Source organism: Aspergillus ambiguus (genome assembly GCF_047715705.1).
Source record: "Aspergillus ambiguus strain CBS 117.58 unplaced genomic scaffold BDV59scaffold_20, whole genome shotgun sequence".
In the NCBI taxonomy this organism is placed as follows: Eukaryota; Fungi; Ascomycota; class Eurotiomycetes; order Eurotiales; family Aspergillaceae; genus Aspergillus; species Aspergillus ambiguus.
This window is the reverse complement of record NW_027395533.1, coordinates 65902-86941: the sequence shown is the minus strand read 5'-3', so window position 1 is coordinate 86941 and position 21040 is coordinate 65902. Positions and strand designations below refer to the sequence as shown.

The 21040-nt window shown below is 51.6% G+C and overlaps 12 protein-coding genes across 12 annotated transcripts; 6 read left to right on the top strand and 6 right to left on the bottom strand.

Annotated features, from left to right (window-relative positions):
• Nucleotide 1: 1 nt before the first annotated feature.
• rad14 (DNA repair protein RAD14) lies at nucleotides 2-1389 on the bottom strand. The gene is made up of 3 exons (XM_073696594.1): nucleotides 1213-1389; nucleotides 569-1151; nucleotides 2-506 (listed from the first exon to the last, which is right to left on the bottom strand). The coding sequence occupies exons 1-3, from the start codon at nucleotides 1300-1302 to the stop codon at nucleotides 91-93; spliced, it is 1089 nt and encodes a 362-aa protein (XP_073546971.1). The 5' UTR covers nucleotides 1303-1389; the 3' UTR covers nucleotides 2-90.
• A 1063-nt stretch (nucleotides 1390-2452) lies between these two features.
• BDV59DRAFT_180293 (sulfotransferase family protein) lies at nucleotides 2453-3606 on the top strand. The gene is made up of 2 exons (XM_073690041.1): nucleotides 2453-3284; nucleotides 3334-3606. The coding sequence occupies exons 1-2, from the start codon at nucleotides 2607-2609 to the stop codon at nucleotides 3520-3522; spliced, it is 867 nt and encodes a 288-aa protein (XP_073546970.1). The 5' UTR covers nucleotides 2453-2606; the 3' UTR covers nucleotides 3523-3606.
• Nucleotides 3607-3616: 10 nt separating this feature from the next.
• BDV59DRAFT_180291 (uncharacterized protein) lies at nucleotides 3617-4365 on the top strand. The gene is made up of 2 exons (XM_073690040.1): nucleotides 3617-4118; nucleotides 4176-4365. The coding sequence occupies exon 1, from the start codon at nucleotides 3632-3634 to the stop codon at nucleotides 3938-3940; it is 309 nt and encodes a 102-aa protein (XP_073546969.1). The 5' UTR covers nucleotides 3617-3631; the 3' UTR covers nucleotides 3941-4118; nucleotides 4176-4365.
• Nucleotides 4366-5461, top strand: BDV59DRAFT_180290 (histidine phosphatase superfamily). The gene is made up of 3 exons (XM_073690039.1): nucleotides 4366-4426; nucleotides 4484-4988; nucleotides 5044-5461. Exons 1-3 carry the CDS (start codon nucleotides 4391-4393, stop codon nucleotides 5331-5333), a joined length of 831 nt encoding a protein of 276 aa, XP_073546968.1. The 5' UTR covers nucleotides 4366-4390; the 3' UTR covers nucleotides 5334-5461.
• A 140-nt stretch (nucleotides 5462-5601) lies between these two features.
• BDV59DRAFT_180286 (putative alpha/beta hydrolase) lies at nucleotides 5602-7485 on the bottom strand. The gene has a single exon (XM_073690038.1). It carries the CDS (start codon nucleotides 7280-7282, stop codon nucleotides 5642-5644), a length of 1641 nt encoding a protein of 546 aa, XP_073546967.1. The 5' UTR covers nucleotides 7283-7485; the 3' UTR covers nucleotides 5602-5641.
• Nucleotides 7486-7665: 180 nt separating this feature from the next.
• BDV59DRAFT_180283 (enoyl-CoA hydratase/isomerase family protein) lies at nucleotides 7666-8995 on the top strand. The gene is made up of 5 exons (XM_073690037.1): nucleotides 7666-7986; nucleotides 8046-8259; nucleotides 8326-8385; nucleotides 8442-8794; nucleotides 8846-8995. The coding sequence occupies exons 2-5, from the start codon at nucleotides 8050-8052 to the stop codon at nucleotides 8955-8957; spliced, it is 735 nt and encodes a 244-aa protein (XP_073546966.1). The 5' UTR covers nucleotides 7666-7986; nucleotides 8046-8049; the 3' UTR covers nucleotides 8958-8995.
• Nucleotides 8996-9780: 785 nt separating this feature from the next.
• On the bottom strand, nucleotides 9781-11225 carry BDV59DRAFT_208574 (acyl-CoA dehydrogenase family protein; the record flags this gene model as incomplete). Its single annotated transcript, XM_073695228.1, has 3 exons — nucleotides 9781-9948; nucleotides 10004-10972; nucleotides 11064-11225. 3 exons carry the CDS (start codon nucleotides 11223-11225, stop codon nucleotides 9781-9783), a joined length of 1299 nt encoding a protein of 432 aa, XP_073546965.1.
• Nucleotides 11226-12027: 802 nt separating this feature from the next.
• BDV59DRAFT_202726 (SDR family NAD(P)-dependent oxidoreductase) lies at nucleotides 12028-12985 on the bottom strand (the record flags this gene model as incomplete). The annotated part of the gene is made up of 3 exons (XM_073694109.1): nucleotides 12028-12094; nucleotides 12150-12852; nucleotides 12919-12985. 3 exons carry the CDS (start codon nucleotides 12983-12985, stop codon nucleotides 12028-12030), a joined length of 837 nt encoding a protein of 278 aa, XP_073546964.1.
• A 485-nt stretch (nucleotides 12986-13470) lies between these two features.
• BDV59DRAFT_54555 (spermidine synthase) lies at nucleotides 13471-15514 on the bottom strand. The gene is made up of 3 exons (XM_073696593.1): nucleotides 14357-15514; nucleotides 14000-14306; nucleotides 13471-13942 (listed from the first exon to the last, which is right to left on the bottom strand). The coding sequence occupies exons 1-3, from the start codon at nucleotides 15304-15306 to the stop codon at nucleotides 13544-13546; spliced, it is 1656 nt and encodes a 551-aa protein (XP_073546963.1). The 5' UTR covers nucleotides 15307-15514; the 3' UTR covers nucleotides 13471-13543.
• Nucleotides 15515-15639: 125 nt separating this feature from the next.
• Nucleotides 15640-17499, bottom strand: BDV59DRAFT_180278 (kinase-like domain-containing protein). The gene is made up of 2 exons (XM_073690036.1): nucleotides 16892-17499; nucleotides 15640-16769 (listed from the first exon to the last, which is right to left on the bottom strand). The coding sequence occupies exons 1-2, from the start codon at nucleotides 17419-17421 to the stop codon at nucleotides 16349-16351; spliced, it is 951 nt and encodes a 316-aa protein (XP_073546962.1). The 5' UTR covers nucleotides 17422-17499; the 3' UTR covers nucleotides 15640-16348.
• Nucleotides 17500-17530: 31 nt separating this feature from the next.
• On the top strand, nucleotides 17531-19160 carry BDV59DRAFT_180277 (putative NUDIX family hydrolase). Its single transcript, XM_073690035.1, has 2 exons — nucleotides 17531-18114; nucleotides 18183-19160. The coding sequence occupies exons 1-2, from the start codon at nucleotides 17710-17712 to the stop codon at nucleotides 18696-18698; spliced, it is 921 nt and encodes a 306-aa protein (XP_073546961.1). The 5' UTR covers nucleotides 17531-17709; the 3' UTR covers nucleotides 18699-19160.
• BDV59DRAFT_180275 (phosphatidate phosphatase App1 family protein) lies at nucleotides 19056-21019 on the top strand. The gene has a single exon (XM_073690034.1). The coding sequence runs from the start codon at nucleotides 19656-19658 to the stop codon at nucleotides 20904-20906; it is 1251 nt and encodes a 416-aa protein (XP_073546960.1). The 5' UTR covers nucleotides 19056-19655; the 3' UTR covers nucleotides 20907-21019.
• Nucleotides 21020-21040: the final 21 nt, after the last annotated feature.

Below are 21040 nucleotides of genomic sequence, written 5' to 3'. Positions count from 1 at the left end.
AGCATCGGATCTCCAACCCGGACGGTTATCTTATCGTGCTTATCGCCGTCGGTCACGAGGAATCGGCTAACTAGGTACTATAAGGTATTCCTAGAACTCCAACTCCTCGACCTCCATTCCACAATCAATACATTTCTTCACGCCAATCCCCGTCTCTGGGTTCTCAACTGATCTCCCCCATTGATGGACATGTCTTCCTCCATTCCCAAGATCATCGCCAAAGTTTCCCCCGGTGAGACCCTGGCGGCTCCGGCGATATGCGTCTACACGCGTTCGTTTCCTCAGATCCTGGAGTTTAGTCTTAAATTTGGCTTCACGCCTTCGTTTCTTTTCACCTTCCCGACGCTCAAATTCCGCGTCCAGGGCTTCCGGGGAACCCCATTTCTTCTCAGAGAAAGCATATTCTTCCACTTGGTACCGTAGATAGAGCATCATGTTGTTCCACGTGGACTTATGGGGGTTCGGTCGCTCCAAGTGTGGTAGCAGTTCTTCATCTCGAAGTTCAGCTGTAATTGCGTCATGAGCATCAGTGTTGTCTCCAGTCACTAGTGAATCTTTCGGTACTTACGGTCCGTCAGGAGATAATCCTCCTTCGCCTCTGTTTTGGTCAGGAGGCTGTATTTTTCCGGGTACTTCTCCTTGCAGGGATTGCATATACAACAGTGCAGGGTCTCCTCCCACTTCCAATCGATCTCCACATTTCCACATTCCCGACACTTCTTCTGCTGCGTTCTATCGTCCAGGACGCTCAGCCCCGGTTCGAATGGACCCGTCCGATTTTGACGCAATGAAGTGAGCAACTGCTGTCTCTCCCACTCCTTCTGCGTCATGTGTGCTGGTCTTTGCTCCGACTTCCCGTCCCGCACATGTAAGGCCTGGTTGAACGGGTCGTCCTCCTCTGTCAAGAACCCTCCTTTCGTGTCGGTCATCTTACTGAAGTCATAATCGACATATCTGGCAAAGTTTCGTGCAGGTTTTATCGCATCGAGAGGGCGAGGTGCGGCGGTTGCGTCGCGTACAGTAGCGGGCGTGTCAGATGTTGTCACCGAGGAATAAGAACGCTTGACCCCTTTCATAGAGGATCGGTTGGCTTGGGCCTGCTCGGCTTCTCGCTGCTCCCTGATGGCCTTTGCTTTCATACGGTTTACCTCCTATGAGAATGAAATTAGTTTTAACGCTTACATCTGGGCCTTTCCGACCAGACACTCTTACGATCCTCTTCATTTGTTCGGGTGTGAGAGTCCCTCGGGGTGGAGCATTTTGAGAAGCGTCCGGAGGCGGCGTTGACCTCTGCTCACTCATTTTTGGAGATTTGTATAAATGATGTCGACTAATCTGGTGGGCCTGGAAACCGACGAAATATCTCTAGCAAAAATGAATGATATTGAGCCTTGGGACGCGGAGGCTGTGACGTCGTGTTTGATGTGTTTGTGCCGTTGCTGTCCAGTTTGGGTTAGTGAGCTTGCTGCCTCAGGCTTAAAATCAGTACAATTTTCGCTCCGAGCCAATAGCAGGCTAGAACGCCATTATCCATCCAGACCTTATGATATTTAGCACGGAAAGGCCACTATCGCCAGTAATATGAAGCAATCCCACGCGTTTGACTGGTTTCCCCTAAGTGGATTTAGCATTTCGCGTTGTATCGTGCAAAGCACTGCCACCTTCTGCGGACATGTACATGTTCCTTCACCTAGTCCATCGAACTATATTGTCACTGTTACACCGTTTATCTCGTAGGGCGTACTCCACAAAGTTAAAGAGAGTGTTCCAGAAAGACATGTGATGGTGTTGGTATTAATTGGAAAAAGGGGACTCGATGTGTACTGATCAGCATGACTTCTCACAGAAGAAGCTCTGGCCCCCACGGGGGCCTGGACCTGCCCCAGTCTGTCTCTGATGATACTCTCCACCTCACTCGCGGACATTACCAGAAATGTGTATTCCAATGATCTGGCCGTATTCATGTTTGGCCTTGGAGGAAAATTACTGTGAGTCGGTCTCGTCGTATCGAGGCCATTGTTGCCATGGCTACTTCTGCCTTCACGGTAATATGGTGAGGGCGCATCCAAAATGGCTCCCAAAATCCCTGGAACCCGGAGAAGCATATCTTAGTAAACTCATGGTACATGGGGCTTGCCCAAACTCGGGGTAAAAAAGATAATAAAAATAAAAATAAATAAAATAGGCAGACGTGAAAACCTAGCTACGATGGATGGGTCCTATCGGATATGGCCCTAACAACCCGAGGTCCCATTCGTTCGAGGGGTTCCTCAAGAGTACACTTTCCTGTCGGAATGTATTATCTCTATAGGTTTCAGGCAACCCACTACAGGCTTATCCACCAACAGGAGGCGTTTGCGCCATGCGGCTGAGTTGGACCCGCATCATCCCTACAATACCATATAAAGTGTATTATGGGTGTAATATCTAACGTAGACATCCACTCGGAATACCAATGTGAAGGCTCCATTGTGATGCTGACCTAGATCACTAAAATCCCCGCTCTATCGCTTTGCCGGGATGGTATAACTATCAGTCTTTCATTGAATTTTCGTTCACGATCATTCCATATCACCAAAATCATTACAGATATAAACGGCTCAAGCATGGACTTTCTTCTGGAGAAGATATTTACCGTCCCAGAGCCACCACCCAGAGTGCGGACCAAGCCCATGCAAGTGATCTGTGTCGGACTTTCAAGATCTGCGACAGAAAGCTTGAGAGTTGCTCTAGCTCAGCTGGGATTAACTCCCTATCATGGCTGGGATGTTTCCTACGAAGAAAATATTGGCTATATTCAGGGCTGGGTGCAGCTTCTACGGCGGAAATGGATAGGCTCCCCTGATGGCGATGTACATATATCCGCTAAGGATTTTGATGCGCTCCTTGGGCATGCAGATGCAGTCGTTGAGACTCCAGCCTGGTTCTTCGCAGCAGAGATGATTAAGGCCTATCCGGATGCGAAGGTAATCTTAAACCATCGCCGAGATCTGGACGCGTGGCATCGAAGTGCATTACGAACCCTCGTCCAGGAGGTAGAAGAAAAATGGTCGATACATATCCTACGACGACTCGGTGCATCCTTTTTCTGGCAATGGAAATACTTCTATCAGTATGGTTTCATTCTCGGTTTTCGATCACCAATTCCGGGGAAGTTGGGGCCGGGTCTCGCCTGCAATGGCAAATGGGTATATCGTGACCACTGCAATATGATCCGAGGGCTTGTACCCAAGGACCGACTTCTAGAGTGGAGTGCGGATGAAGGATGGGAGCCATTATGTGAGGTAGGTTACGATGACACATACTACGACGTTGACTGACAGACCTCTTTAGTTTCTGGGCAAGCCACGTCCAGCTGAAGATTTTCCAAGCACAAACGCAGTTTCTTCGTTCCAAGCCCGTGTTGATGATCAAGTGAGACAGCAGGCAGTTAAGGCATTCTGGAATTTTTTGATGTTCACAGCATCAGTAGGGGCGTTGATAGCGGCTGTAGGATTGGGATTGAAAAGTTGGAGACTTTAGAACCAATTACAAAATCTGAGGTACAGAGGACATTGTGACATACAATAGAGATACTATAGCCAAGATCCAATCTCTTACATCAAGTTACCATAAGACAGGCTTTGCTTTAATGGCCTCGTGGTCACTTACCCTCGGCGGCTGCCATCCGGCGAGTTTCACCACCACCTCACCCATAAAATCCTGCGCATCAACGTACACTATTCACCCAAACGATACTTGCAATGGTTCGACTGGTCCTCTTATCAGGACCAACCGACTGGAACCATACTGTCGAAGGCTACTAGAGCCCGTCCTCGGTCCTATCCGTGGCACCACTGCTCTTCTCTTCGCCCGACATGGTATTTGGAGCATTATCATGGAGAATATCTCGGACTATCGTGACAGCCTAAAGCTCATGCTGTCAGCCCCCGCCCCTTGAGATCCTCTAGCGGGCTAGTCCTGGCATTGTCGGCTTTGTAAATCGACTTCCAGCCAGGTCGATGCGACTTAATTCGGCTCAGCCTTCCACGACTAAGCCTTTAATCGGGCACTCTGACATTTGAGCGACAAGAAGACACATCACCCCAGTGCCCTTGCGGAACATCTTCCAGACAGAGCTAGAGAAATGGTTAATGGAAGTTATCTCCATGGAGAAGCTCATCACGCTCAAATACGGTTTCCAGTGGGATTCCTGCATCAGCTCGCCAGATGCCGCTGCTAAGGCGACATTCAATGCGGTTGAAGTGGAAATACAGAGTCGCCAGCAAGTTACCTTCCAGCCTTCTCATCATGTGACAAAGCAATGGGACCTGCAGGACAAGATTGCCGTCATGTGACCGTCTCGCGAGAAGCGTCCCTGATTCCTCCTCCAGGTCATTGAACCATCATCATGCCTCCCATCGTGCATTGCGTTCGCCATGCCCAAGTGTGTCCCAGATTTCTTGCAATAATATCAAATGAGCTTAAATAGCTAACTCCTCAGGGCGTCCACAACCTCTCAGTCGCAAATCACGTTATCCATGATCCTCTCCTGACAGAACTGGGCAACGAACAATGTCGCCGACTGCGCGATCGCTTCCCTCGCCACGCGCAGGTCGGGCTGATTATTGCGTCGCCACTCCGCCGTACGATTTACACTGCTCTGCAGAGCTTTGAACCCGTCTTCCAGGCACACAAAGACATGAAGCTGATCCTACTGCCGGACGCCCAGGAGACAAGCGATGTGGCCTGCGACATAGGGAGTGATCCAGCCGATCTTCGCGACGAGATCCACAAGAGGGGCCTGCCGGTTAATATGGAGTACGTGCACGATGGGTGGAACTCTAAGGAGGGCCGGTATGCGCCCAGCACTCAGGCGATCAAGAGCCGTGCGCGCGCGTGTCGCCGTTGGCTCAAGGCCCGCCCTGAGAAGGAGCTTGTCATTGTCACCCACGGCGGATTCCTGCATTACTTTACCGAGGACTGGGAGGATAGCAGTAAATACCAGGGTATCTCTTATCCGGTTGATAGAACTACAGGGGACGGTCATACTGACAAACGCAGGCACCGGTTGGCTCAATACTGAATACCGGACCTACACCTTCTCCGACGAGGAACACAGACATGATTTAGAGGGATACGAGCTAGATGGCGACAATGCCACCCTCGTCGAGACCATAGAGTCGCGCCAGCGTCGCGACAAGGCAGGTCCCATGGCCGACCGCGGTCAACAGCGACTCCTATATAAACTCGGCACGCAGGGCTGGGACGACCAGGGACTGCAGTTAAGCATAGCTGAGCGGGAAGCTGCGAAGATCACTAAGGGGAAGGAGGTCGGCGGCTCTAAGATGTAGCTCTGCGTAGTTCAGCTATGATGACCCTGGTCGAGCATTTAGCGTTGTAAGTAATGGATGGTATAATCAGTTATTTAGAGATAGACCCGTGATTCGAGTTAATTTATGTTGATTGTTACGGAACCGAGCGGGCAGAGCAAGGCCTATAACTTTTAGAACAAAGAAATTCTATGGAAACGAGCAGGGCTCATGTATAGGTAAGATAGGATCTACATCACTTGAGTTGCCATCTAGAGATTTAAGTACTTCAAGCATAAATGGAAAAGGAGAATAATGCTCTATATATAGAAGGTATTGCTATGTACAGGCTAGGCGTGGAGGAAACCGTTCACTATTTCGTTAAATGCACCTGGCTGCTCGACCATGGGCAGATGGCCGGCCTTGGGCACAATCTTTAACTCGGCATCACCCTTCAGGTCAGCAGCCATCTGCTGCATAGTCTTGGGGAGGACGCCATCACCTTCGCCAGCTACGAACAGGCCGGGCACTTGGGCATTGGCCATGCGCTCGCGGACGTCATAGGCGCACAAGGCATTCACGGCAGTGCGGAAGCCGTGCAGACTGTTGGTGCGCACGATCTCCTTGACCCGAGCGGCCACCTCGGGCTGGGTCTCATAAGTCTCAGGAACGAACCACCGACGCGTGGTGGCTTCGGCCAGCGACTCGCCGATAATGGGCTCCTGCGTCGTGGCTGACACGGCCTTGTCGGCCTCGGCCATGGCCACACGGTCGCCCCAGGCCTTGCGGTTGGACTCGGGCGCCGAACTGTTGGTGTCGCAGGAGATGAAGCGGGTCACACGGTTGGGGTACAACAGCGAGGTGTTGAGCACGGTCACACCACCCAGGCTAACGCCGATGAGAGTGGCCTCTGGGATGCGCAGGGCATCCAGCACCGCGATGATGTCGGAGGCCAGCAAGTCAATGTTGACAGGCTGCTCGCCGCACTTGCTGAGCCGTCCACGGGTCTGGTACCGGAGGATGCGGAAGTTCTGGTTCTTGGGGTTGGACAGGAATGCGTCGACGAAGCCATCCCAGATGCTGTAGTCCACCAGGATGGAGTTGCTCAGCACGATGACTGGGCTGTGGGGATCGGTGCTCCCCTCGAGGCGGTATGGTAGGTCGACACCATCGGAGGTGGTGACGAAGGACTCGACGGCCGGACGCGTTTGGGACGGGAGGGTGCGAGTGCGACCATCATTAGATGACCAGGGGCCGGTGACGTCCTTGGAAGCAAGGGAGGACAGCTCGCGCGGGGCAGGACCGAAGGTGTAGGCCCACTGGTAGACACGACGCCTCTTGTCGATGACGGTGTCGGCCATGAGGCGATTGCGCCAGGGGGTGTTCATCGCGGCCTTGTGTTCGGGGCCCTCCAGACCGTTGGAGGCGCTGTATTCATGGAGAGAGATAAACTCGCGGGGCGCCTTGGGATCGATAGCGGCGGTGACGAAGAGGCGGCTCCGACGCCAGCCAGGGACGCGGGAGAGCATGGGGAAGTGTTCGTCGCGGTACCAGTTTTGAAGGTCGTCTTCCTTAGCCTGGTCGGCAGGGATGGTGGTGGAGACGGCGATAAGGACGGAGCCGGCGGCTTCGGTATCCGGAATGTCCTCCAAGGGCTTGTAATCGGCAGCCTTTTTATCCTGGAGGAGGTCGTACAGACGGCGATCAACGGCAATCTGGGCCATGGTCGCCTTTTCACGCGGGGTCTTAATCCTATCACCACGGAGAGCCAAGTAAGTCTCGCGGGTTAGCTCGACCATATCGGTGATGTCGTAGAGAGCCACCCATTCGGGTTCCTGGCCATCGGTCGCCCGGTAGCGGAACCCATTGGTGACAAAAGGTAACCGCAGACGCAAAGGACCGTGTTCGGAGTTATACCAGTCGTGAAACTGGGCCGCGGGGAGGGAATCGCGGGGGTGCATTGTCACGTAGAGCAAGCCGGGGGTCGCCATGATGTATAGTGGTCGTCAAATCATGAAGTTGTAGACACTGGAAACAAGGAAAGGGAAGATATAGTAGATATTAATGAGGGGCAGAGGGGCAAACCCAGAGATATCACGGCATGGAACGCATAGTCAGGTAGAGCCTTTTTCCCTCTGGAGGGACCCGGATCAGCGCGCCGCAGATTAACTGCCGACGACGCAGCCGAGTGAAGTCATCGGGAAATTGGCGGAGCCGGATAGAGATCGGGCGGGAGTCACGGGATATATCACGTGTTAACATCACCTGACTATCAAGCCCTATAGGGGTAGAGGTCTCATGCACCTGCACATCCTACTGTATACATAAGAATACTGAGCCCACTACACACCTCTGGTTTGTCTGCGTTTTAGTTATGAGATATGGTGTTTCGATACCATGGCGTAGATTCCCGCGTCATGTGGCGAAGTACCTGCATAGCTAGTCGTCTCAACAGACGGGTATCATGGGCTCCAACAGGTCAGTAGAATTTGATTGATTGATTGCCGGTCGGTCGGAGAACCAATATAAGTGTTCTTGTTCTGGAAGGACGAGGAAAGGGTTACAATTGTATGTCTATAACTTGCCGGTAGTCGGATCAACCCCGCCATTTCCCCTAGGCTCGGTACTCGGGGACTTCGAATATGCGGGGTTGGGATTTTCCTTAGTATCCACCGTTTTGGTTTATATAGCGAAGGGACGTCAACATCATATCTCCTCCGGGAGACAATAACTGACCTTCACTCTGGTATAAAGTAAAATGGCCGAATTGCCCAAGTTTCGCAACCTCTCCCTGGAGAGACGGGGGAATGTTTTCATTATCACCATGCAGAAGCCCCCAGAGAACCGACTGAACTCCTGGTACTGTCAGGAGATTATTCGAACATTCCATGCTATTCAGCAAATTTTAGGCCCGGATGCAGAGGGTGCCGTGATCACTCGCGGTTTTGATACTAAGTTCTGGTGCACCGTTCGTCATCCCACTACAGAGATATACAATCCCTGATTCTCATTAACGTACAATATCCTATCATAGGGGCTAGAACTGGATGAGTCAGATACCAATCCGTTCGCGAATACAGATGGATTCTATCCGGTAGGCTAACAGATGCTTCATTGTCTTTTGGTGGAGCCTAATATTATATTGAAAAGATGCTGCACACTATCCTCGACTTCCCATACCCGACCATTGCCCTCATCACAGGACATACATTCGGGGGAGCTTGCCCTTTTGCCCTCGCCCATGATTATCGGGTCATGAACTCCAAACGGGGATTTTTCTGCATGCCTCCCGTAAACTTAGGCTTGCACTTTGACGGTATAGGGTCGCTTCCGCGCCTCAAACTCCGACCGACCATTGCAAGGAAGATGCTTCTCGAGGGCCATCGCTGGACAGGTACAGAAGCTCTACAGGATGGAATTGTCGATGCAATCGCCGATCCTGAGGACATGCTTCATGTAGCGCTCGAGCTGGCAAACAAATGGGCACCCAAGGCAAAAATGGGGTAGGTTTCAACTCTCAAAATTGATACAACTCAATCACTAATGTATGAAAGGGTATATGGTCTGCTGCGCTCTGAGCTTTGGGGCGATGCGATTCGGCAGTTCCAGCGTATCTCCTATGTTCATAGTCGACAAACATCGTTGCCAGCGAAAGCCAAAGTGTAGCCCACGCGCTTTTAAAACGTAGTTAGGCTCTGTTTATATAACACTCTATTAATTCCACTACACTGTCTATCCGCTCATCTGGTCCAGATAAGTCATATAAGCATAGTCATGCAGCGGGAGAACCGACATCGAGTTTCGCATGTACCTGCTGGGTTTCTGAACCTACTAAAACAAGGGATGGGATTTTTGTTTGTTGGCGTGCGCGCTGCATCCGGTTTTATATTGCTCTGTACCGAAACGGTGTCTAATTATATGAGTCCAGAATCAAGGCCTAATTGGGTGAACCTAGAGAAAGCGAATAACCGCGGAGCTGACTCGCCGGCGATTTTACTACTTCCCGGCGGTATCCACTACCTCAGGCCTCGGGAGCGAGGATAACTTTCATGATAGTAAGGACTAGGAGAACGGTTGATTCCAGTGAAGCTGCCAGCCTCTAGTAGACTTCAGGTACATTCTGATAATTAAGGAATCTGGAAACTGAGTGTATTGTCGAGAATCATTTCAGATTCATCCCAAAGACCCCCCATCCACTTTGTCTCTTTTCTTCACGCTTAGTACTCATCGAAATATGGTTAGCTACAATTTACTCTCATTGCTTATCATGATTACCTGGGATCAACACAATAGTTACATCCGAGAAATCATTGATAATAAATCACAGCTATAAAACTTGCAGCAAGCCAAAAAAATCTCCTTATCGTCCAATTTTTGCATTGATAGCCTTGAATAAGTCATGTACATGGTCTTTTAGGTCTGTCAATGCAATATGCACATGAAATAGACGGGACCTCATGATCGAAACACGTTGAAGAGAGCGTAATGCTCACAACTTTGTCTTCCCGCGAGCTTCCTTGCCACCGAAGTTGAACAAATACGCAGCAACCTTTCTCATCTGAATTTCCTCAGCCCCCTCAGTGATGCGATATCTACGGAAATGGCGATATATATGTTCAAACGGGTAATGGCGAGAGTAGCCATCACCTCCATGGATCTGCTGCACTCAGTATCGTGAGGCTTTTACTAAAAATATAACATATTTTTCTTACCTGAATGGCCCGATCCGCAGCCTGGCAGCAAAGCCGGTTGGCCCAAAAGTTACACATAGCCACCTTGTCACTTAATTCCTTCTCGATCTGGATCCAAGGGGTGGTCTTGGACGTCGCAACAATTCGGTCCATATCCCAGCTCGTCTTCAGAATTAACAAACGCAACATCTCCACCTGGGTCATTAATTCAACCACCGGGAACTGGATTGCTTGATGGTCGGCTAGTGACCGACCCTCTCCCCAGATCTTACGGCTGCGAGCGCGTTCGATACTCCGATCTAGACAAAACTTAGCAGCGCCACACGAACTCGCCGCCTGTCGAATCCGATTTTCGTGCACGAATGTCTGTGCAATTGCTAGACCGAAATCGACCTGTCCTAGGACCGCTGAGGCGGGCACCCACACCTTCTCCAGTTCCACCGTCGCATGGTCAGTGGGCATGTTGAAAGTCCATTCAAAGCTGGACACCTTGATGCCTGGGGTTTCCCGGGGAACAAGGAATGCAGTGATGCCCTTTGCTGATCCAGACTTGTTTGACGTTCGAGCGAAGAGGATCATATGTGTGCAGTGGTGCGCGCCAGTCTGCCATTTTTTGCGGCCGGTTATTTCAAACCCGTCACCCACGCGGTTCGCAACGGTCGACATAAAAGTCGCATCACTCCCATGGTCCGGTTCAGTTAATCCAAAGGTCGCGCGGAATTCTCCACGTAAGCGCTTAGGGATGAGTGTGCGCTTCTGCTCTTCGGTGCCAAAGTGGTGAATCATCAAGACGTCCGGAAAGTTACCCACCACGCTATGTTCATTTTGTAAGTCGTTAGCAAGGCCGAGCCCTCCACCATATACAGGATGCGACGAGAGGTAGAATCGGATGGCCGACATCCAGACATTGGTCTCCGGGTGACCCTGGCCGCCGTACATCTTGGGCAAGGCGAATCGATAAAACCCGGCGGAGTCGGCGAGACGGCGTGCCTGACCTGACAGATACGGCCATATTAAAAACAAGTACTACGACAGGGAAAAGTTGATAAATGTTACCTAGCAGCTCCTCCCACTCTTGGACGGGAATTCCTCCCTCTGCCCAGTTAGTGCGGGCAAATTCGCGGCGATGATCAAAGAAGCGGTCATTATCGTTGGAGTGCTGCAGGGGGAGGATGGTCGAATTGATAAATGTATCGATAGAGTCGATGTAGGACACTAACTCCGGGGGGAGATCAAAATTCATGATAACCGTAGTAAGAAAATAAAAAATTAGATATGCAACATGCACAACTTTGATACGCTTCTTCACGTAACAGCTAGGTCTAGTCCTTATACATACTCGTAACGTTCTCCACCTCCGCAAAACCCCGCAGTCCTGCCTCGGTCTCGGAATCGGCTCGACGATCTCGGTTGATGATGGTGTCTGCGAACATCTCAGGAGGCGGTCGCTTACTGTCAATTGGTTGCTCAATCTCTATCGCCTGACAGTCTGGACCTGACCTTTGTCCCACTTTCCACCTAGGTGCCCTCATTCAGCTGTTTATATGTACTTAGAACACAGAGTCTCTACGTACTTATACTCGATCGCAGTCGCGAAATCACAGACCGCAAGATACTACGGGTTATCCAGAAGGGCCGGGCAGCCCCCGGTCACGCATGTACTTCACACCTAGGAGGAGCTGCCTCAAAAGGGGCCACATAGTCTTGAGTTGCTGACCCTTTTATATAATCAGACTAGTCCGCGGCGCCGCAATGTTGCATGACGCAGCATAGGGTCTCCCCGATCCTACGGACACCAAAGGTCTGTAGTAGATTGTCGTGGTCTGGGTAGGTCATGGCGGAACACGCAGCGTGATGGAATGCCACGCAGGGGCATGCTGATCTGTCCATGCAACTTAGAGGCGTAGATAGGCCCTCGCTGACTGGCGAGATAGGTACGACAGAGGAAATGTATCAGAATAAGTTCTGGTATATCCATATAGAGACAAACGCCTTGGTTTGTAATACAACAAAATTGTAGTTCTTCTGGCGCTTGAATTAACGAGCTATAGCTTAGACAAGGTCCCCTGCACAAGCCGACTCCCTCCATCCAGGGGAATATCAACACCATTCCTTCAATCGCGTTAGCACATTGTTGTCACTAACTTCAGATAGTGCGGGAGCTCACATATAGTTAGATCCGGGCGCAGCCATAAACAGGATCGTGGCGCCAAAATCATCAGGTATACCTAATCGTGCCCGGGGGTTCGCCTTCTTTAGTTCATCTTCTCCTCCGAGGATACCAATCAAGCCATTGGCAAGCTTCGAAGGAAAGAAACCAGGCGAGATGCTATTAGAGGTGATATTGCGCGGTCCTAACTCAACTGCCAGGTTGCGGGCCAGATGGTGCGCACCAGCCTTAGAAACCGCGTACATAATCGTGCCATGCTCTCCGACATGAGGGACATGGGACCCGGCAACCGAGCTCACGATTATAATACGTGCCGGGTCTTTCGGAACTCCAGCAGCCTCTAGTAGAGGCGTGAACAACCTGGCAAGGTTGAAAACACCGCGTACATTTAAGTCGAGGACCTTTTGCGACGCCCAATCAGGCGTCGGCTCAAACGGACCTCCCCATGTTGCGCCAGCATTTGCTACCAGGATATGTAGTTTGGGCTCGTATTCTTTCACCTGGTCTACCAAACGCTGGATTTCTTCGTTGTCGGCGACATTCGCGGCGATGCCGATAGCCCTTCCACTAATCCCAGGAAGCTTATTAAGCTCGTTCACAGCTTCGTCAACTCCCTTCTGTTTGCGCGCAGTGATGAAAACCGTCTTAGCTCCCGCTCTCAGAAATGCAGTAGCCGCGTGTAAACCAAGACCCCTAGAGCCTAGGTACGTTGGCACGAACTATTAGTATCTTCTCCCCCAGTCCTAAGACGGCAGTTTGTACTTACCACCCGTCACCAACGCGACCTTTCCGGCTAAATTAAAATAATTCGGAAAGTTTGTAAGATCAGACATGTCGGAAGGTCCCTGATAGAAAATGAAATAAAGCTTCCTTGGTGATTGCAATGTTCATTTATGTAAACCATCATGACCGAGCTTCAGCGTATTATCACCGAGGTAGAGGATATCATTATCCGAATTCCCCGCAGGAGATAAACAGGGGCAGAACTAAAAGCGATACCTAGCTATAATCTCACGTTCCTGATAGGATAGGCAAATAAAAATGGAGTTAGCTACCAATGGCCATTTTGCTTAAAAGTATGTCCTTGTTATTCTCGTGAGCTTCTTGGTGTTGGACTCAGTACCGAACCAGTCCTTAACACAGCCCGCTAGCTCGGTAGCCATAGGCCTAAATTGGCGTTAGAGAGGGCGGCAGTAGCGGCGTCAACGGTCGCGGTGACCGCCCCCCTTGCCGGGGCGTGTGTCGCGAGGATGATGGAAAAGTTCGTCCGGTCATGTCGTCAGGCAGCATTAATTTTATCATTACTCGCAGTATGTTTGGCTGAAAGAGATCGCAATTTTAAGACGTATCTAACGTTATGATATACAGATGATACACGACGGCAGATAGCATCACCAATTTTCCCAAACTGCATCAGGGATCACATGTCTCATGATCTGCCAGTGCTCCAGAGCTCCCCGATCTTGGTACTTATCCAACAGCCCAGCCTCCTTGGCCACCAACACCGACCGCCCACCTTTTTCGACGGCGCGAAACCGGGCTGGATCGATTTCATGTTTGGGAACCAAGTAAGACTCGCGGAACTGGCTTTTCAAGAAATCGGCGGGGACCGGGTCCCTAAATCGAAGGGGTGTGGCCGAGCTCTTCTTACAGAAGACGACCATATTGGTGAACTCGACATTGTCCTCAGCGGCGACTTCCTCGCGGAAAATCCGACACGAGGGGAAAACCGCCAGAATGGTGCGGACCGTAAGGGCGGCCGGGTAGAGAGAGATATCACCGGCGTAGTTCTAGGCAGAGTCAATACCACGTAACATGTAGCAAGATTGAAGAGGTCGGGGGCTCACGATAGCAATCGCTCCGTCAGGTTTGAGGAGCGCGTTTAAGCCTTGGAGAAACTCGAGTGTGAAAAGCTCGACTGGTTCTGCACCCCCAGTAAAAACATCGTGCACTATATAATCGTACTGTACTGGATTGGCAGATTCCTGGGACCGCTTCACAAAAGCCGTGGCATCTTCGATGGCGGCGATGTGATTAGATGGGAGATTGAAATATTCCGTGGCGAACTTGTAAACCACCGGGTCGATTTCTACGATGGTTGTCTCGATCCCGTGGGTTATGAATGCGGATGGTGTGGTACCAACACCAAGACCACTGCGTAAAAGTTTAGCATGAGGAGAGCTAAAAAGCCATAGCATACTTACATGACGAGAGCTTTGCTATTGGCGTCTACGCGGGGTTCGCTATGATCTGTTTCTACCAGACGAACAGCCTCAAGCATGGTGAACACCGCATAGATAGGGTCCTTCAAGGTGGGTTTATAAGTGCGATGCTCTTTAATCCACTGCCCGCCGAGAAGGCTGTGGTCACATCTCATCACGCGGAAACCGTCCTCGAGATTGTCAAGGACCGAGATGTAGCCGGTTAAAGAATCCTTGCGGGCCACCAGCGCATAACCCTCATCCTGCAGGGCCGAATTAAGGACAGTAGTGGCGCGTCCTGTCTGTAGGTGAGGGTTGGAGGTGAAGGAGACAAAGATTGACGGGAGTGCTAGAAGAAGCAATTTGGATGGGATCGCAGCAGAGTAAAGAGCCGCAATAAATAACTGGAGACCGACGCGGGAGAAGAAAAAGGCCGAGCCGAGGCATCGAGACATGATAAGCTTTCCAATGTTCTCGCCGATAGCATATATGGCGTAGGAGCTTAGAAGAGGCACATGCTCCGCCACAAGGTCACCATGTTGGGTAAGGTGTAAGCCCATCTGCAGCAGCTTTATGGCGCATGCGACAGTAAGAAGAACTAAGGGATAGAAAGCAAGAATGTCCGTCAAGAGAGGACCGATTGGGTTACCCAATGCCAAGCTCTGTTGGGACAGAAGATACTGGATTGTAGGCACCCAAAATGCCAAAGCAGGCAGTAGGTAAACTACTCGTCCGTTGAGTAACCGGTGGATATGGTCCTTGAAGAACCAACCAAGGCCGGCAGCAATACCGACTCCGTAGCCATGGAAGATGTGCGCCGGAGCCGTTCCATATACAGGAGCCAGCGTCAGGGAGAAGAGAGGAGATGAGAATGCAATGAGAACGAGTAAGGTTATGCCTGTGCCGGTCCTTTTCCAGTCCGCTTGCTGGAGAATCTGCTCGACAGACGACATGATGCCAGGCAGGCTAGTTTACTTGTTTTAAAAGTTGATTTCAGGCGAAGGGCCTGGGAGACGTCCTGCTAGGGGGTTAACCCTGACTGGTCTGGATTTTTGGAGCAAGCAAGGCTAAAACGATCAAGCAAGAGTACTACCTTTCTGTGTTCAGATGGTGGGCAGAAAATCCATGTTTTGGCCAATGTAAGGATTAGATTGATCTGTGGATGATGGATGTTTCATGTTGCGCCCTTTTCTGCCGCGGACTTCCGGCCCAGAAGGGATTAGTCTGTCACGTGGCCAACGGCTCATTATGTACTGCCCGTCAGTCTTTGAATTTCAAAACGATGTCAGCGTCACGATCGAGAGTGGAAATCCCATCTAAGTTCCACCAGCACTCTCCTCGTTCTCATCTACTGCGGCGATAGCATTCTAACATTCATCTTGTCGGAAGTTTTTTAAAGATTCCCTGGTTATTCGGACTGCAGTCCATATAGTACATTCATCGCCGTTGACTATATTTGCGTATAGTCATGGATATCTCAGATTCTATATAAACATCGCGAATATAGTCAACCTAGACGAAGCGTAAACCCAGCTCCCTCGCTAGTATCGCCACTGGTTTGCCCGCCGAATACGCTAGCAAAGTCAAGCTTGGGAGCTTCCTGGCCCCGCTTCGGTGCTTCCGGCGTCTCTCGTCGGCGACGCTTTTCCATTCCTGCCTTTGACGGGAAGGTAGGGAACATCTCCTTGGGCTTGGGACGCGGATCCTCGCGAAAGTATGAATGAGATAAACATTCCTTCGCAGACGGCCGAGAGCTAGGGTTCAGGGCTAGTAGCGAGGATAGAAGATGGAGGCCGTTATTGGTCAAGAACGGGAATTTCGCACGGGGGAGAAGAGGCGGGTTGCTAGAAGGTGCGGGCGATGTTGAAGGTAGACGCAGTGATTTAGCGTTGGGTAACGAGCGGAATCCGGGCCATATCTGGGGGGTCGGAGGGCCGGTTAAGGCGAAGATCTGAACACATTAGCCTTCGTAACTAATATATTGCAGCAATTATATCATACCTTTGATACCTGATCAACTTCATTCTTGCCTTGGAAGAGCGGTTCTTTGGTTAACAACTCCCCGAATATACATCCAATACTCCACATGTCGATCTCGGTGCCGTACTTGTCAGCACCCAGCAGCAACTCCGGAGACCGATACCACAGCGTGACGACTAGCTGCGTTAATTTAGGCGGCGGGTCGCCGTAGTAACGGGCCATGCCAAAGTCGGCAATCTTGATCTCACCGCGGTTGTTCATGAGCAGATTGGATGTTTTTAGATCGCGGTGCATGATCCATTGCGAGTGGAGGAAGTCTAGGCCCGAGAGGACTTGAGAGAGTAGGGTTTTGATCTCAGAGGGGAGGAAGGGTTCGCGTATATCGTCGAGGAGTGTTTTGAGGTCGTGTTCGAGAAAGTCCATCACGAGGAAAACCCTGTTCGTTTCGTCGTTGGACGATGCTTGTTAATGTACTATATCTGAACTATTCATCGCAGGGTAATTGCGAAGATTGGGCATGGGCGTGTGCTATAGGGTAGAAAAGGGAACATAGCGTACTCATCCATTTTGTTTCCCATTACGATCTCACGCAGGAATACGATGTTGGTATGGCGGGCTTCGAGAAGGGTTTGAATTTCGCGTAGGCCCGTCACAGGAAACCCATCCGGCGAGTTTTCCATCTTAAGCTTTTTGAGCGCGACAACCTCGCCGGTCGTTATATCCTTGGCGCGGCTGACCCATCCGTACGAGCCTTCTTCAATATGATTCAGTCGCTCGAAGTTGTCCACATGGCGACAAGGGCCCCATTCGGACACAGGGAAACGGAGCACGTTGCGCGTGTTTCTATCCTGGAGGTCGACCGTGGTCTGTTCATTAGTCGATTGGTCGGTGGAGAGGCGTCGACGTTTCTTGGGTGGTGCGCTGGATTCTCCATTCGCAGCGATCTCCTGTTGTTGCTGCTTTTGAGCTTCTAGCTGGCGTTGCTTCTCGGCCTTGGCGCGTCGTTTCTCTTCCTTCTCGCGCTTCTGCTGAGCGACGATGGCCTCTGTCTCTGGGTCCTCATCCGCCCACCTTGATTTCGAAGCCATTCTAAATGGAGGCGGCTGGAGGAGACGCTGAGAGCAGAGAAAGTCGTTGGTACGGGGAAATCTGACGCTATCGGAGTGCGATCGTAATGCGGCAAGCTATTGGCGCAACCACAATTCAACCAGTCCCGTGAGTATAGTCATGTGACATTGACATCCCCAGTTCCTGCTTAGATAAGAGGGCCAGCGACGTCATCGGCATTTCAACATTTGGCTGCACAGTTTGGCTTTCCTCGTGCCTCTCTGTATGCCTCAACGTCCCTTTGATGCTGGACCGGATACTGTGAATTTATGTGGCCTCGGCCTAGTCGGTTCTTGCGGCGTCTTCAGCCATCAATCCTAAATCCTGGCTCAACCACAATGACGATGGGCATGTCCAGTTTCACGATCCCGAGTGACACTCACCCAAGTCCCCTAGTAGAATGTCCGCCTGACCTGGCGAAAGAGACACTTCTTCACTTTCCGGCCTTCAAGGCCTGGCTCTCTACCCTCCAACACTCCCTACAACGACAACAACTTGCGTCCCATGAATTCCACGCTGACCCCTACGTCTTGCGGAAAATCCAAGTCCAATCCGTCGACTATTTCACAGGCGGACGACTAGGATTTGTCAAGCTCCGCGCAGATGTGTCTAACGGGAGCGGGGAATCGCTTCCCGGCAGCGTCTTCTTACGTGGCGGGAGTGTCGGAATGCTAGTAGGCGACTACCCTACCAACCGAACTGGAGATCAAGCTACTAATATCAACCCCATGGCGTTTGATAGCTCATACTCCAACCTGACGATGTGCCCCTTTCCGTGGAGGAAGAGAAATGCGCCGTTTTAACCATCCAGCCGCGTATTCCAGCGGGCTCGCTCGCATTCGCCGAAATCCCCGCCGGTATGCTCGATGACAGTGGCTCTTTTGCCGGAGGCGCCGCAAAGGAGATCCAGGAGGAGACGGGCTTGACGATATCCCAAGAGGAGTTAATCGATATGACGTCCCTTGTTATGCAGTCGGCCGCGCCAAGGTCAGGTAACGAGGAGATGTTGCAGGATGCGGTGTATCCGTCCGCCGGCGGCAGTGATGAGTTCATCCCGCTGTTTCTGTGTCAGAAGCGGATGCCGCGTAGCGACATAGAAGCGCTGCAGGGGCGACTGACCGGTCTTCGGCAGCATGGAGAAAAGATCACGTTGAAACTCGTTCCGTTGAAGGACTTATGGAGAGAAGCAGGGCGGGACGGGAAGACACTCGCAGCGTGGGCCTTATATAATGGGCTCAAGGGTGAGGGGAAGATATAAATGTAGGTAGGCCGATTAATGCGTTGGCCTGTGTGTCTGTGTCGGTTTGCCTGGGGGGCAGGCTAGATGATGGGTATCGGCGAAAGGTTTGACGGATCTTAGCATGTCCATTACCGTGACTGTGTAATGGGCCTGCAACCAAGTTGGGAGCTGCAGCAAGAGCTTCTTCACGAGCTCAGCACTTTGTTGACCCTACGCGCTCCAATGGCACACCCTTTACTCAAGGGCTTCTTCATCTCCTCGGATAAGGTCTGGGGCCGGACTGTAAAGCAGTCGATGAATTTGTTATCCTCGAGCTGGCGTTTTATGGTTCTGCAACATATAACGCGTCGTTTTCGCGGACCGTGGTCAGCGCGCCGAAGCGACGGGTGACATGTACTATGACAATTAAAAGCCGTAACGAATGTTTCTGCGATACGACTAGTCACACATCAAGGGATTTTTTTTTTTTACTTAGGCAACCCTCCCTCGGATCCCTGTTCCTGCAGCACCAACCACAGGGGTCAGGTGCCCTATCGGGCTGTGGGACTGCCAGTCACAAGCAACACCAGGCTGATCAGATGCCAAGCAGACAAGCCCTAACCACGCGGGGGAATGGATCACCGGTAGACAAGAGGATCATAGGCGATTCTGACAGAAGGCTTCAGCCTTATCGCCCCCCACCGTTCTCCTGACTCTTTCTTTTGCCGGGGGGATGACTCAGGTCGCGTCACCGGCCAGACACCATCAACCGATCACTGCCTTGTGGCTATGAGGGCAATACGATGCATATCAGGCGGGCGGTCTTTTCTTGGGAGCTCGTCTGCTCCTATAAGTATAGGCTGGGAGTAACTGCTTTAATGAGCTTTATACCTCGAGTCCTGCATGTATTCCCTGTATATTATGGATCTGGCCCTGGAACTTACATACTACAAGAATAACTATCACCTCTCAATATCCTCTGCGCACTGAGAAAAAATGGACGACATCGATGCGCCTAGGCAGATAACTACAAGAACCACCTCCAGTATACGAGCGAAGGAGAATCCGGCTATCCAGAAGCTTCTCCGTCTCAGCGGCCGGCCCCGGGGGCGCGATTCAATCGTTCAACAATTTGCCTCGTTCCTCTGGAGGCCTCGTTCACTGCGGGCGGTTAACGATCAGCAGCACACAGTATGGCTTTTCGATAATACCGCTTACCTACGGGCAAACCGGCGGTCTCCGGGTGGAGCAAGGGCGTGGTACGCGGAGGTGGTTGCCTGTGTGTTCGAGAAAGACAGCCGAAAGGACATAAGCAAGCTGGTCGCGACGATTGCCGATCTCGTCGGATTGGACGGGGAAGTCGGCACAGAGCGTAACACCCGCCATCGGATCGCAGAGCGTCTGCGGCCTCTCCTGTGGCAGACGGTCCCCGGACAGCTGATGATGCTCGAAGTACCGCTACCGAACCACACCACACTCATTCACCAGTTAGGCCCAACCGACAGCAACGGCATCAGCAGCCAGGTCATTAACACGGGGAACCGGCACATCACCGACGGCACTGTGGTACGTTCGTACCTGCGTGGATGGTCAGATGAGGTCTCGATGGAGACGGTCTTCGCTGGACCTGACGGCTGGCTGGTTATCTCCGACATCGATGACACCATCAAGTACACCAAGACGTCGGAGTCAACGGGCATCCTTCGTACCACGTTCGTCGATGAGCCGCGTCCCATCGCGGGGATGCCCAGGCTGTACGGGCACATCCAGCGAGAGCTGCACCCCATATGGTTCTACCTGTCTGCGTCGCCGTATAACCTGTACCCATTCCTGCGACGCTTCATCCACGATCATTATCTGCCGGGCACGCTGGTGCTGCGGGACTCGTCGTGGATGGACATCAGCGAGCTAGTCAGGTCATTCACTGTCCACACGATGGAGTATAAAGTGAGCCGTATCAAGAAGATCCGGCACTGGTTTCCGCACCGTCGAGTCCTGTGTATCGGCGACTCAACACAAAAGGACCCGGAGACGTACGCAGAGATCTACAAGCGATACCCGGGCTGGATCCAGGCGATCTGGATCCGCAAGGTCACCGATGTGCCCCATTTGGAAGAGCATAATTCCCGTGAGCGATTCGAACATGCTTTTAAGGACGTCCCGCACCATGTCTGGCGGGTGTTTGAGCGGCCGGAGGACATGCACCGGCAGGTGAACCGCATCACCATGCGATATCAATACCACTGAAACCGGTTGCTGGTCGATTTACTTGACCCCGGTTGTAGGAGTGGGTATGGACCATGTTAAGGTCCGTGTTACAGAAACTGGGGTCTGGTACGCACGACTCAGCTACCTCAGCCCTAGAGTTTTCAGTTATTTAT

Bases quoted from the DNA above. Each gene is read 5' to 3' on its own strand.
- BDV59DRAFT_180278 (XM_073690036.1), bottom strand. From the start codon at position 17,421: ATGGCTTCGAAATCAAGGTGGGCGGATGAGGACCCAGAGACAGAGGCC. The intron at 16,770-16,891 runs GTACGCTATGTT...CGAAACGAACAG, and splicing joins ATGGGAAACAAAATGGATGA to GGTTTTCCTCGTGATGGACT.
- BDV59DRAFT_180291 (XM_073690040.1), top strand. From the start codon at position 3,632: ATGGCCTCGTGGTCACTTACCCTCGGCGGCTGCCATCCGGCGAGTTTC.
- rad14 (XM_073696594.1), bottom strand. From the start codon at position 1,302: ATGAGTGAGCAGAGGTCAACGCCGCCTCCGGACGCTTCTCAAAATGCT. The intron at 1,152-1,212 runs GTAAGAGTGTCT...TCATTCTCATAG, and splicing joins CCGAACAAATGAAGAGGATC to GAGGTAAACCGTATGAAAGC. The intron at 507-568 runs GTAAGTACCGAA...ACGCAATTACAG, and splicing joins GGATTATCTCCTGACGGACC to CTGAACTTCGAGATGAAGAA.
- BDV59DRAFT_180293 (XM_073690041.1), top strand. From the start codon at position 2,607: ATGGACTTTCTTCTGGAGAAGATATTTACCGTCCCAGAGCCACCACCC. The intron at 3,285-3,333 runs GTAGGTTACGAT...AGACCTCTTTAG, and splicing joins GATGGGAGCCATTATGTGAG to TTTCTGGGCAAGCCACGTCC.
- BDV59DRAFT_180275 (XM_073690034.1), top strand. From the start codon at position 19,656: ATGGACGACATCGATGCGCCTAGGCAGATAACTACAAGAACCACCTCC.
- BDV59DRAFT_180277 (XM_073690035.1), top strand. From the start codon at position 17,710: ATGTGGCCTCGGCCTAGTCGGTTCTTGCGGCGTCTTCAGCCATCAATC. The intron at 18,115-18,182 runs GTAGGCGACTAC...GGCGTTTGATAG, and splicing joins GCGGGAGTGTCGGAATGCTA to CTCATACTCCAACCTGACGA.
- BDV59DRAFT_54555 (XM_073696593.1), bottom strand. From the start codon at position 15,306: ATGTCGTCTGTCGAGCAGATTCTCCAGCAAGCGGACTGGAAAAGGACC. The intron at 14,307-14,356 runs GTAAGTATGCTA...ACTTTTACGCAG, and splicing joins AATAGCAAAGCTCTCGTCAT to TGGTCTTGGTGTTGGTACCA. The intron at 13,943-13,999 runs GTGAGCCCCCGA...GACTCTGCCTAG, and splicing joins CTGACGGAGCGATTGCTATC to AACTACGCCGGTGATATCTC.
- BDV59DRAFT_180283 (XM_073690037.1), top strand. From the start codon at position 8,050: ATGGCCGAATTGCCCAAGTTTCGCAACCTCTCCCTGGAGAGACGGGGG. The intron at 8,260-8,325 runs GTTCGTCATCCC...ATCCTATCATAG, and splicing joins ATACTAAGTTCTGGTGCACC to GGGCTAGAACTGGATGAGTC. The intron at 8,386-8,441 runs GTAGGCTAACAG...TATATTGAAAAG, and splicing joins ATACAGATGGATTCTATCCG to ATGCTGCACACTATCCTCGA.
- BDV59DRAFT_180286 (XM_073690038.1), bottom strand. From the start codon at position 7,282: ATGGCGACCCCCGGCTTGCTCTACGTGACAATGCACCCCCGCGATTCC.
- BDV59DRAFT_180290 (XM_073690039.1), top strand. From the start codon at position 4,391: ATGCCTCCCATCGTGCATTGCGTTCGCCATGCCCAA. The intron at 4,427-4,483 runs GTGTGTCCCAGA...CTAACTCCTCAG, and splicing joins ATTGCGTTCGCCATGCCCAA to GGCGTCCACAACCTCTCAGT. The intron at 4,989-5,043 runs GTATCTCTTATC...TGACAAACGCAG, and splicing joins GGATAGCAGTAAATACCAGG to GCACCGGTTGGCTCAATACT.